The sequence below is a fragment of the Ambystoma mexicanum genome, chromosome 1q (assembly GCF_040938575.1).
Source record: "Ambystoma mexicanum isolate Mex_15411 chromosome 1q, UKY_AmexF1_1, whole genome shotgun sequence".
Taxonomy (NCBI): domain Eukaryota; kingdom Metazoa; phylum Chordata; class Amphibia; order Caudata; family Ambystomatidae; genus Ambystoma; species Ambystoma mexicanum.
Genome location: NC_090922.1, coordinates 1,527,984,401 through 1,527,997,866, shown reverse-complemented (window position 1 = coordinate 1,527,997,866; position 13,466 = coordinate 1,527,984,401). Strand labels below are relative to the sequence as shown.

The window sequence follows — 13,466 nt, the reverse complement described above, 5'->3', positions numbered from 1 at the left end:
AAAAACATGGCTGACCCGATTTTTAGCTACGGTTGTTAGCGGTTGGGAAAAATCATGGTAGTTTGATCTAAACCACTGCCACCAGCCATTTAAAGTAGGAAAGGGTAACATTTTACTGTTACATGAGTGTTTAGACTCGGGGGAAGCTAGGCAACCCCTCCAGCACTCTATAGGAAGATAGTGTGTGCTGGGTCTGTAAATTCGAAGAGACTAGTAAAGTCAATTTAACTTTACATGCTCTGGGAGACAGTAGTCAGTCCCAGAGAAGGTATTTAAACCTTGGGAAGTCTGAAACACATCCCTGTGCCACTGCACTGAGGGTGCTGTGTGACACACAGAAAAAGATGATGCCTAGGGAGTTGGTTTAAAACTCCATAACAAAATAACACAAAAGTAAAACACATCTCAAAATACATGGAATAGTGGGAGAAAAGGCTCACACTCTTCCCAGGTAAGAAAATCAAATCCTAGAAATCCAGCAAAGTTGCTGGGGGTCTCAAAAGGTAAGGAAAATGTGCACATTCCTGAGAATTCTCCCTAACATCCTTAAAGGACGACATGAGCCCTGCGAAGAAGCTAGGAGGAGCGCCATGACAAGCATCAACCAGCATCCATCTTGTAAGGCCATTTTCGAGGCAGTCAAGCCCTTGAACCGCGACTGCCTGCCCCACTGACTGACTGACTGACGCTGGAGTCACTAAAGACATCTGAGACGCCTCAACCAGCATTCCTGATACGCCAACCAGCACAGAGACAACTATTCTTGATCCTGAGCGGCCTTGTAGGCCAGCCTGCAGCCGTCCATCCAGCCTCATTTGCCAAGCTGCCTGCCGCCTGATGCCCGCAGCTGTCTCCCGTCTTGAACTCTGTTGCAGGAGTTGCAAGGCCACCTGGAAACAACTCAACGCTGTCGAGCATTGAGATCATCTCAAGCACCAGGTACATTGTGGTTCTGTCCCCGTGGTTCTTCTCCGAAGGCCCCTTGTGACATTTTCGACCCCTTACTCCCTTGGTGCTGAAACCAAAGAACCCTAAACAGTTAAGGCTGATTGCTTGACCGACTACCCTCCTGTCAGTATCCAGAGTGCATCCCTTTCCTTCGTGAAACTGTCTGTCCTCTGTGTTCCTTTACAGGGTGGGTTGAATTTTGTAGTGTGCTAGAACTGTCTGTTGTAATAATAATAAAGTAGATATTTGTATACATCCTTGACTGGACAGTCCCTTTTATCATTGGGTAATAATTGTATTTTTGCTGTGTTGCAACTAACCAGCGATCCACAACCTTGCGAGATAAGCCTGCCATTCCGTCCACGTTACCAAAATTGAACAAGGAGGTTTATAATTGACTTTTTTTTCCAATCTGTTCGGATCCCTTCTGGTGTACTAGAGGTGTGGGGCTGATTGATGGTTTAGAAACTGATATTCGTCACTGGACCACTCGTTCCCTCAGAAGTTCATTTGTCACAGGTCTACCACAAGAGACAGGGAGGAAGGGTAGAGCGAGAGATGGAAACCTACCACTGGAGAAAGGGAAGTGCGAGAGAAGGGACAACCTGGGTTTACCACAAGAGACGTGGAACAAGGGTAGAGCGGTGCAAACCCAACAACTGCAGAAAGGGGAGTGTGATGATAGAGAGGACCTTGGTCTACCACAAGAGACAAGGAGCAAGGGTAGAGCCATGCAAACTCTACCACTGGGGAAAGGAAAGTGTGAGAGAAGAGAGAAGCTGTGTCTAGCACCAGACATGGAGATCATACTGTCACAAACAGAGGTTGTGAGGGAAGAAAGAGTCTGGCCCAATAACCAGAGACATGGAAGTTTGAGAGAAGAAAGAGCCTGGTCCTACCATCAGCCAAAGCGATGTGGGAGAGGAGAGACCCTAGACTTACCATTATGACAGCTTGTGTGACAGTATTGACAAGGAAGGCACACTTTTGTATGCAGATACTGTCCAGATTAAAACTTTAAAATATGGATGAGACTGCAGAGAAGAGACTGTAGGTCCATGTGTAAATAATAGACTGAGAGCGCTAGGAATGTAGGGCAGACACAGCCCACACTTTAGCCCCGAAGTGAGAAAGAGATGGCTCTGTACTAAAAGGGTTGGTTCATGCATGCACCTGTCCTGAGACGAGAGTGTGGAAGAGACATCCATAGAGAGAAGGCATGGTTCATGTGTGAACTCCGGAGTGGGAATATGAGAGCAAAGACAGCATCTATTTAAACCCCAGAAGGACTCTGCGAAGGATGGCCATAAAAAGAAGGGTCCGGTCCAGGTTAAAGCCCTGGAGTGTAACTGAGAGAGTGATGGGGATAAGATAGGAGACAGAGTTGAATTAAAAGCACAGTTGCTCCCAGGTTGGCAGGAAAGCACTAGGCTCATGTGTAATACTGGGCTTGGGTTCTGCTGCCTCATCTCATCATTCTCCGCTCTATGGCCTTTGACATCTCATTTCCCCACTCTTTTCTCTCCAGATCTGCAGAACTTCATTCCCAGCTTGGAGAGCCGGAGTCCCCAGGCTTCACGAGGCAACCAGAAGCTTCTCCTGGCCATCATTGGCTCTGTGTCCGTCACCTGTGTCACCATCATCACCGCTCTGCTGGCCCTATTCTGCATCAAAAAGAACTTCTTCCACCGACCAAGAACCTTCACCTACCAGACCGGATCTGTGAGTAGAACTCAGCACAACATCACTGCCACTCACCATACATGTTACTATGCCATCATTCCCCCTGCCAGCTCTGTGATAGCAAGGATCCTGCATATACCATCACTGACTGCAAGCCTCACAACACCTTCAACCTCACACACGTCCTGTGAGTAGAAAGGATACCGCCATTACCCTCACTCACTGCATGCCTCACTACACCTTTGTCCTCACACACGGCCCGTGAGTAGAAAGGATGCCGCCATTAACCTCACTCACTGTACTCCTCACTACACCTTTGTCCTCACACACGGCCTGTGAGTAGAAAGGATACCGCCATTAACCTCACTCACTGTACGCCTCACTACTCCTTCATCCTCACACACAGGATCTGTGAGTAGAAAGGATCCTGCCATTACCATCCCTCTCTGTGCCCCTCACTACACCTTCATCCTCACACACAGGATCTGTGAGTAGAAAGGATCCTGCCATTACCCTCACTCACTGTACGCCTCACTACACCTTTGTCCTCACACACGGCCTGTGAGTAGAAAGGATACCGCCATTACCCTCACTCACTGCATGCCTCACTACACCTTTGTCCTCACACACGGCCCGTGAGTAGAAAGGATGCCGCCATTAACCTCACTCACTGTACGCCTCACTACTCCTTCATCCTCACACACAGGATCTGTGAGTAGAAAGGATCCTGCCATTACCATCCCTCTCTGTGCCCCTCACTACACCTTCATCCTCACACACAGGATCTGTGAGTAGAAAGGATCCTGCCATTACCCTCACTCACTGTACGCCTCACTACACCTTTGTCCTCACACACGGCCTGTGAGTAGAAAGGATACCGCCATTACCCTCACTCACTGTACGCCTCACTACACCTTTGTCCTCACACACGGCCTGTGAGTAGAAAGGATCCAACATTACCATCACTCACTGTACGCCTCACTACACATTCATTCTCTCACACAGGATCTGTGAGTAGAAAGGGTCCCGCTATTACCATCACTCACTGTACGCCCTACTACATCTCACTGCACCTTCATCCTCACACACAGGATCTATGAGTAGAAAGGATCCCGCCATTACCATCACTCACTATATGCATCACTACACCTTTATCTTCACACACGGCCCGTGAGTAGAAAGGATCCGGCCATTACCATCACTCACTGTACGCCTCACTACACCTTTGTCCTCACACACGGCCTGTGAGTAGAAAGGATACCGCCATTACCATCACTCACTGTATGCCTCACTACACCTTTATCCTCACACACGGCCTGTGAGTAGAAAGGATCCGGCCATTACCATCACTCACTGTACGCCTCACTACACATTCACCCTCACACACAGGGCCTTTGAGTAGAAAGGATCCAACATTACCATGACTCACTATATGCCTCACCACACCTTCATTCTCTCACACAGGATTTGTGAGTAGAAAGGGTCCCGCTATTACCATCACTCATTGTACGCCCTACTATATCTCACTGAACCTTCATCCTCACACACAGGATCTATGAGTAGAAAGGATCCCGCCATTACCATCTCTCACTGTACGCCTCACTACACTTTCATCCTCACACACAGGATCTATGAGTAGAAAGGATCCCGCCATTACCATCACTCACTATATGCATCACTACACCTTTATCCTCACACACAGGATCTGTGAGTAGAATGGATCCCAGCTTTGCCATCGGTCACTGTATGCCTCACTAAACCTCCATCCTCACATACAGGGGCTGTGAGTAGAAAGGATCCTGCCATTACCATCACTCACTGTACACCTCACTACACATTCACCCTCACACATAGGGCCTGTGAGTAGAAAGGATCCCACCATTGCCATCACTCACTGTAAGCCTCACTACTCCTTCATCCTCACACACAGGATCTGTGAGTAGAAAGGATCCTGCCATTACCATCCCTCACTGTACCCCTCACTACACCTTCATCCTCACACACAGATTCTGTGAGTAGAAAGGATCCCACTGTTACCACCACTCACTGTAACCTAACTACACCTTCATCCTCACACACTGGATCTCTGAGTAGAAAGGATCCCACCATTGCCATCACTCACTGTATGCCTCACTACACCTTCATCCTCACATACTGGATCTCTGAGTAGAAAGGATCCCACCATTGCCATCACTCACTGGCGCCTCACCACACTTTCACCATCTCACAGATCTGTAAGTAGAATGGATCCCACCGTTGCCATCACTCACTGTACACCTCACTACACTTTCATCCTCACACACTGGATCTCTGAGTAGAAAGGATCCCACCATTGCCATCACTCACTGTACGCCTCACTACACTTTCATCCTCACACACGGCCTGTGAGTAGAAAGGATCCCACCGTTGCCATCACTCACTGTACGCCTCACTACACTTTCATCCTCACACACAGGATCTGTGAGTAGAATAGATCCCACCTTTGCCATCACTCACTGTGCACCTCACTACACATTCACCCTCACACACAGGGTCTGTGAGTAGAAAGGATCCCGCCATTACCACCATTCACTGTAACCTCACTACACCTTCATCTTCACACACAAGGCCTGTGAGTAGAAAGGATCCTGCCATTAGCATCACTCAATTCAAGCCTCACTACACCTTCATCCTCACACACAGGATCTGTGAGTAGAATGGATCCCACCATTACCATCACTTACTTACTCCTCGCTACACCTTTATCCTCACACCGAGGATCTGTGAGTAGAAAGGATCCGGCCATTCCCATCACTCACTGTACAGCTCACTGCACCTTCATCCTCACACACAGGATCTGTGAGTAGAAAGGATCCTGCCATTACCATCACTCACTGTATGTCTCACTACACCTTCATCCTCACACACAGGAACTGTGAGTAGAAAGGATCCAGCCATTGCCATCACTCACTGTACGCCTCACTACACCTTCATCCTCACACACAGGATCTATGAGTAGAAAGGATCCTGCTATTAGCTTCACTCACTGTACAGCTCACTACACCTTCATCCTCACACACAGGATCTGTGAGTAGAAAGGATCCAGCCATTGCCATCACTCACTGTATGCCTCACTACACCTTCATCCTCACACACATGATCTATGAGTAGAAAGGATCCTGCCACTAGCATCACTCACTGTACAGATCACTACACCTTCATCCTCACACACAGGATCTGTGAGTAGAAAGGATGCCGCCATTACCACCATTCACTGTAACCTCACTACACCTTCATCCTCAAACACAGGGCCTGTGAGTAGAAAGGATCCTGCCATTACCATCACTCACTGTACGCCTCACTAAACCTTCATCCTCACACACAGGGCCTGTGAGTAGAAAGGATCCACATTACCACCACTCACTAATCCTCACAACACCTTTATCCTCACACACAAAGGATCTGTGAATAGAAAGGATCCTGCCATTACCATCATTCACTGTAACCTCACTACACCTTCATCCTCACACACAGGATCTTTGAGTAGAAAGGATCCCGCCATTACCATCACTCACTGTAACCTCAATACACCTTCATCTTCACACACAAGGCCTGTGAGTAGAAAGGATCCTGCCATTAGCATCACTCAATTCAAGCCTCACTACACCTTCATCCTCACACACAGGATCTGTGAGTAGAATGGATCCCACCATTACCATCACTTACTGTACTCCTCGCTACACCTTTATCCTCACACCGAGGATCTGTGAGTAGAAAGGATCCGGCCATTCCCATCACTCACTGTACAGTTCACTGCACCTTCATCCTCACACACAGGATCTGTGAGTAGAAAGGATCCTGCCATTACCATCACTCACTGTATGTCTCACTACACCTTCATCCTCACACACAGGATCTATGAGTAGAAAGGATCCTGCTATTAGCTTCACTCACTGTACAGCTCACTACACCTTCATCCTCACACACAGGATCTGTGAGTAGAAAGGATCCCGCCATTACCACCATTCACTGTAACCTCACTACACCATCATCCTCACACACAGGATCTTTGAGTAGAAAGGATCCCGCCATTACCATCACTCACGGTAACCTTAATACACCTTCATCCTCACACACAAGGCATGTGAGTAGAAAGGATCACGCCATTACCATCACTCACTGCAAGCCTCACTACACCTTCGTCCTCACACACAGGGCCTGTGAGTAGAAAGGATCCAGTCATTGCCATCACTCACTGTATGCCTCACTATACCTTCATCCTCACACACTGGATCTCTGAGTAGAAAGGATCCTGCTATTAGCTTCACTCACTGTACTCCTCACTACACCTTCATCCTCACACACTGGATCTGTGATTAAAAGTTAGCACTCTATCATAATTACAAACTGTAAATTAGGGGGCACCGTACTTCGGTTTACAGTGGATATCTGGGTGAATTTCTGCTGAAAGACAGCTATTCAGCTCTGACCAAATACTTTGGGTTTATAATACGAGCTGAGTAGATTGTGTGTTAGGAATACCACCAGAGGTAATTGCCACAATCTCCAGGGGGATTCCTGAATATCTGCCCATTGCAGAGTTCAGCACTGGTACAGTGGTAGCAGTGTTGGTATTGTCCCAGCAATAGAAAGGTGTATATTTCTTTAAACACTCGAATCCTTTTCCTCCACCATATTGATTTATTTTATGTATTATATTGATCATTTGGGGGGCGCTTTATACACCAGAATTCCGCTCCAGAGCGCCAACGTAGATGGAAACGTGAGTGCACAGGAGTGGCACACACTGCACAAAAGGTTCCGTATCATAGATGCCCTCCTTTTCACCACCTTATCATGACTCCATGAGAAACGTTTCTTTCTTATATTGAAAGAAATCTATTATGCTTTCCTTCTGAGCATTACAGAACTTTAAATCGGCGGATTTGCATTCGGAAAATCAAGCTTTTAATACCTCTGGCGGTATTCAATAGTTGCAAGATGTAGCCACCATGTTCCCACTCTCATTGGCCTCTTCGGAAAATGTGCTTATCAGAAAATCTCTCGATTAGATTTTAGACCCGCCTGCCTCAACGGGGAAGGCGTGGGTGGTGGGAGCACTGTTCTCTATGGACAGAGAGATATGTAGACCCCAATTTCTCCTGATATTTTGGCGTAGTGGGTTGAAGAGTGGGATGCATGTAGAAAGCCATAAAGCCTTGCATTCTCTGCTGGGATAGTAATCTGTAAGGGTAAGGGAGTGTGACTGGTTTATGGTGTAAGGGAGGGACTTCCCAAAAGGCAGAATGCTCTGGGAATGCTGTAAGGGTAAGGGAGTGTGACTGGTTTATGGTGTAAGGAAGGGACTTCCCAACAAGCAGAATGCTGTGGGAATGCCGCAAGGGTAAGGGAGTGTGACTGGTTTATGGTGTAAGGGAGGGACTTCCCAACAGGCAGAATGCTGTGGGAATGCCGCAAGGGTAAGGGAGTGTGACTGGCTTATGGTGTAAGGGAGGGACTTCCCAACAGGCATAATGCTCTGGGAATGCTGTAAGGGTAAGGGAGTGTGACTGGTTTATGGTGTAAGGGAGGGACTTCCCAACAGGCAGAATGCTCTGGGAATGCTGTAAGGGTAAGGGATTGTGACTGGTTTATGGTGTAAGGGAGGGACTTCCCAACAGCCAGAATGCTCTGGGAATGCTGTAAGGGTAAGGGAGTGTGACTGGTTTATGGTGTAAGGGAGGGACTTCCCAACAGGCAGAATGCTCTGGGAATGCTGTAAGGGCAAGGGATTGTGACTGGTTTATGGTGTAAGGGAGGGACTTCCCAACAGGCAGAATGCTCTGGGAATGCTGTAAGGGTAAGGGAGTGTGACTGGCTTATGGTCAAAGGGAGGGACTTCCCAACAGGCAGAATGCTGTGGGAATGCTGTAAGGGTAAGAGAGTGTGACTGGCTTATGGTCTAAGGGAGGGACTTCCCAACAGGCAGAATGCTGTGGGAAGGCCGCAAGGGTAAGGGAGTGTGACTGGTTTATGGTCTTAGGGAGGGACTTCCCAACAGGCAGATTACTGCGGGAATGCTGTAGGGGTAAGGGAAAAGTGGCTGGCTTACGGTTTAAGGGAGGGACTTACCAACAGGCAGAATGCTGTGGGGGTAAGTGAGTGTGACTGATTTATGGTCTAAGGGAGGGATGTCCCAACAGGCAGAATGCTGTGGGGGGAAAGGGAGTGTGACTGCCTTATGGTGTAAGTGAGGGACTTCCCAACAGACAGATTACTGTGGGAATGTTGTAGGGCTAAAGGAATGTGGCTGGCTTGTGGTCTAAGGGAAGGACTTCCCAACCGGCAGAATGCTGTGGGGGTAAGGGAGTGTGACTGGCTTATGGTCTAAGGTGTGAAAACAAAATCAAAATATCGAGGCTGAGTACCCCAAAAGGAAATACACCGAACACGGGTTACAAAGGAACATACAAAGATCTTTATTTTATATTGAACAGTTACAAAGCAAAGTAACGGATAGCTATCGGCCCTCAGTACAACACAACAAACTCCAGCGTGGTTCAGTGTGCTCAGTGAGTGTCGATGTACATTAAAATTCATCGATCTTTTATACCATTTGATTCCTCTAATACATTACTGATCTAGGGTTCATGCCGAGTTCATACCACTATATGCATAGGGATTGCCTTTAATACATTTGCCAACAAGTCTAAATGGTAACAGTGTATTCTAGGATTTCTCATAAAGTTTTCTCAAACATTAATACAATGTAGTTAAACAAGTGTTCTTAGTTCAGTATTTGGATACATTGTTCTTAACATATGCTCGCAGATTAGTTTCATTGGCGCAAGTAATCCTTTACACACAGGTCAGCGAAGGACAAGATCTCAGTTCACGACCCCAACAAGTGGTCTGCAGGAAAGTTACATATTGATTATACACAGAGGTCACGACGGCCATGTTGTATTTCAGAATGACATTGTACATCATTTTAACTCACAGGGTGACTTTACAGAGAGAACAGAAAATGGCGGATTGACCTAAAATGGCGGCTTACATTAATTCTAAGGTCAGGACCTTGCAACACGGATTTCTTCGCAAGTGGCTCATAAGCAGCTTGGCATAGGCCAATATACATATATTCGTTGCAATAGGAGGTACGATATAATTTCCCGTTGGACAAACCCTCCTTTTGGCCTATGCCAAGTGCTTAACTACTTCTGATCTCCTTGCAAATGACTCCATGCATCATCGTCCATGCACCCTGAATCGCTGTCAGAAATATCTATTGCCATCAGATCATTCACTAAAATTTCTTTCAACACATACTCTTTGGAGGTTTTATCTGGGGCATACACTTTACGTCCTATTGTACCTATCGCTTGTGCACAACATCCCCCTTGCATCGAACATATACTAGGTAAACACTGGATACAACAACAAAGGAACAACAGAATTCCCATAATGATCAGTAAGTCAGAAAGTACCTTCCAACCCCAAGATCGCAAGAAGTCCCAGAACCAAGCGCTAAGATTCCAGTTTCTCTCGGGAACATGCACTTCTGAACTAAGGACGTGCAGATTCTGTATTGCCTTGAAGACAGTTGGGGAGGAATCTGGCACGAAAACACAGCAAGCGGACCCCACTAATTTACACACTCCACCACGTTCAGCCAGAATGACATCTAATGCCATCCGGTTTTGGAGCGCTACTAACGCTTATTGCTTTCTGTTCCAATGTCATATTATAGAGTATGTCCGTGATCCGGTTGATGGTTCTCTCCAGTACTCTCGCTAGTCTTCTGATATCTTCGGAATTCGCTACCTGCCCCCAAAATGGCACAAATGATTTTGCTACATCTCCCAAGACCTGTGCTGAAGTGTCACCATTCTCGTCCCGCCGTAGACGAGCCTTTGAAATCTCTACTGTACTAACTATGAACACCCCAGCTAACAGGATCCCTAAATAACAGGTTCCCTGCCAATCCCTGGGCAACCATGGAAATGCTACATTACCGCAAACAAAGTAGACAGGTTCGCCTACATATAAAGGTCTGTCTTCCCCAGACAAATTTGCAACGTTGGCACAACCTCTAAAATCACCCACTGACTGAGTACCATTCCTCTGTATGCAGAAAGAAACTGAATCGGGGCTATGGTTAACAGTGTAAGAGGGAGGCATGGCATCCTTATTGCCTATCGGAGCCATTTTAAAGGAAATCAAAGATTGAAAAGGACAAGACAGTCTATCAGAAGGCCTAATAGAAGCAACATTGAGCTTACTCCTATTTGCGAAAAGCGAGCATCCCAGGGGAGTCAGAACACATTTCTCAAAACTATTTTTTTTGTTTTATTGATTTAGTTGAAAAATCAACTTTTCAATACAAATTTGTAAAAAAGCCAAAAATCATATACAATGCTAGAGATTAATACATGAAACAAAAATAAAATACAACTTTGCATACAAAATTGGACAATTATACATAACTATTACAAAACATTTCTTTTGACAACCCACTAAAACATATTAAATCATGATCAAAAATTAAAAGAACTGCATGTGATTAACCACATTTTTGCCTTTACACTTTAAACACTTTCTAAAATGTGTAAAGTCATAATTAGGTTATTTTTAAAAGACTTGCATGAGGTAGGTTTTATTTGTGTTGTCACATTTCTATCAAGGTTTCTTTTAATTTTAGTGCTTTCAAAAAGTTCACAACGGCTAATCTTATAGTTGTTATCTGAGTATTATAGATTCGATGCCAGAAGTTTTCGATTGTAAGAGGAGTATGTGTTTCAAAATGCTTCGTAAAGCATTCAATTCTCATGGGCAATAGTGTTGGATATTCTGCTACCAGATGATATAAAGTTTCTGAATTTTTTGGTTTTTTTACAGAATCGGCAGAAGCTCTCCGTTTCACTGATGACATTCCACTTAGCTAGATTATTTCTTGTATGCCACCAGTTCATTCTGAATCTTAAGAACGCATTTCTTGCTTCTGCACCAGGAAATTTTACCAGATAGCTTTCAGTAGTCCTAACTTTTTTAATAGCAATTTTATTAGAAAAAGCATGTTTAGTCTTTTGACATTGTTCATATGTATTTGTCCAGTCCCAAATCATAATTTTTTTCTATTGCTTTCTCAGGATTCATCATTAGCACTTCTTCTGAAACCTCTGTTTTTATCAGAAAATTTCTGACTTGTTGGCGCCACTTGCCCATTGCTTTGTGTTCACTCGTTCTCATATAACTGGACAAGACTTGCAATAAAGAATTATCCTGTTGTACCATAATACATTTTCGATTAAGACTACATAGTCTCCACACATACATGCAATTTAGCGATGAAATGCCCAATTCATACCTCAACAAACACATCTGTGAAGCTTTTGGCACATATAAGACCTTTTTCCAAAATTGTCCTTCCAATCTTTGCCAGACCATCTCGTTTCTCCAGACCCTGCATTCAGCACCATAAAGTACAGTTGGTACTACCTTTTGACAGTAAAATAAGATTATTGGTTTCAAGGAAAATTTACAAAATCTATAATTTATAATAGATGCTTGCGAAATAGAAGTACTATTTTTTTCTATTCAAATCCTTGAGGTACGGTATGTCTGCTCTAGACGTGTTTACATTAATTCCTAGATATTTATATTGGGTAACGTTCTCCAAAATCTTTGCCCCTAAGAACAATGAGAAACGAGATGCTCCTACTTTTTTGTTGGGTACATTCTTCAAAATTTTGGTTTTTGAAACATTCATGACCAGTTCATTTTCTTGTACATATTCCCCCAGTTGGTCAAGTAAGTTTTGCAGCCCCTTATCGTTTTTGCCAATAGGACTAGATCGTCAGCATAGAACATCCAAGGTATTGGATGTTTACCAAGGCGAGGCGCATCTGAAGAAACTCTACTAAATTTTTTCACAACATCAGCAATGAAGTAATTCAAGAGGGTTGATGCCAAAAGACATTTTCAGTTGGTAACAAGGACTCTAAAGGATGAGTTTCCTCGAGGTACCATAGGCCTAAGACAGTGACTATTATAAAACCAAATATTATTATAAAAACACAGCAATACGTTTTCGGGGCACAAGTGCTTTGTCCATTATCCTGGCTAGTCACACAATCATTTACAAGCGGTAGCGGTGGCAGGCATTGTAGTCTTCAAACGGAAACCCCCAATGTTTGTTGCTGGTGACCTCCCGGCTGCGCGACTTCTTAGTCCTTCCACAAATTTCTCAAATTTGGGCAAAAACAAGCCATCAATGATCCTTTTCCTTCTTCAAATGCACAGCCGAACCGTGCCGTAAGTATATCAGATGCACACAAAAACCATGCCGTAAGTCTATCTTCTTGGACTCAGTTTGTACCTTGCTTTTCCCGGCACTGATTGATCCAGAAACTATGTGTCGTCACTTCCCGTTGGAAGCAACGTATCAGGAGCAAGTGAAGATGCTGAATTTGAAACGACAATTTCCAGAAGCAAAATTTTTGGAGAGTGTGGAGACAGAATGGCAGGTTTCCCAAGCCTCACAGGCTCAGAAAGATTCTCTGATGCACTCTCAGTGCTATTTACTGCTTTGGAATTGTTGGTTGCAGCGTTAGCGAGGGGTTCTGTTTCTTCTGTATCGTGTGGCACTGGGTGAGGAAGTCACTTGACATGCAAAGCGTGGATCCAGTTTTTTCTGCCAGAGACCCGCACCGCCGTCTGTGTGACCAACAGGACCTGGAATGGGCCCCGCCAACGGGGTGCAAGGCAGGAAGAATGCTCAAATGCCTTGATGAGTACCCAGTTCCCAGGCCGTATGCTGTGGCCCGGGCCCTTGTATCACACAGGTAAAGCCTCTC

At 45.3% G+C, this 13,466-nt stretch overlaps 1 protein-coding gene across 1 annotated transcript in view; it reads left to right on the top strand.

The window, feature by feature from the left end:
* The window catches only part of TIE1 (tyrosine kinase with immunoglobulin like and EGF like domains 1), a 538,492-nt gene that overhangs the window by 429,460 nt on the left and 95,566 nt on the right, over positions 1-13,466 (top strand). The window contains exon 14 of the mRNA XM_069642443.1: positions 2,477-2,670. Within this exon, the coding sequence (XP_069498544.1) occupies positions 2,477-2,670 (194 nt within the window). The remainder of the gene's footprint in view (positions 1-2,476; positions 2,671-13,466) is intronic.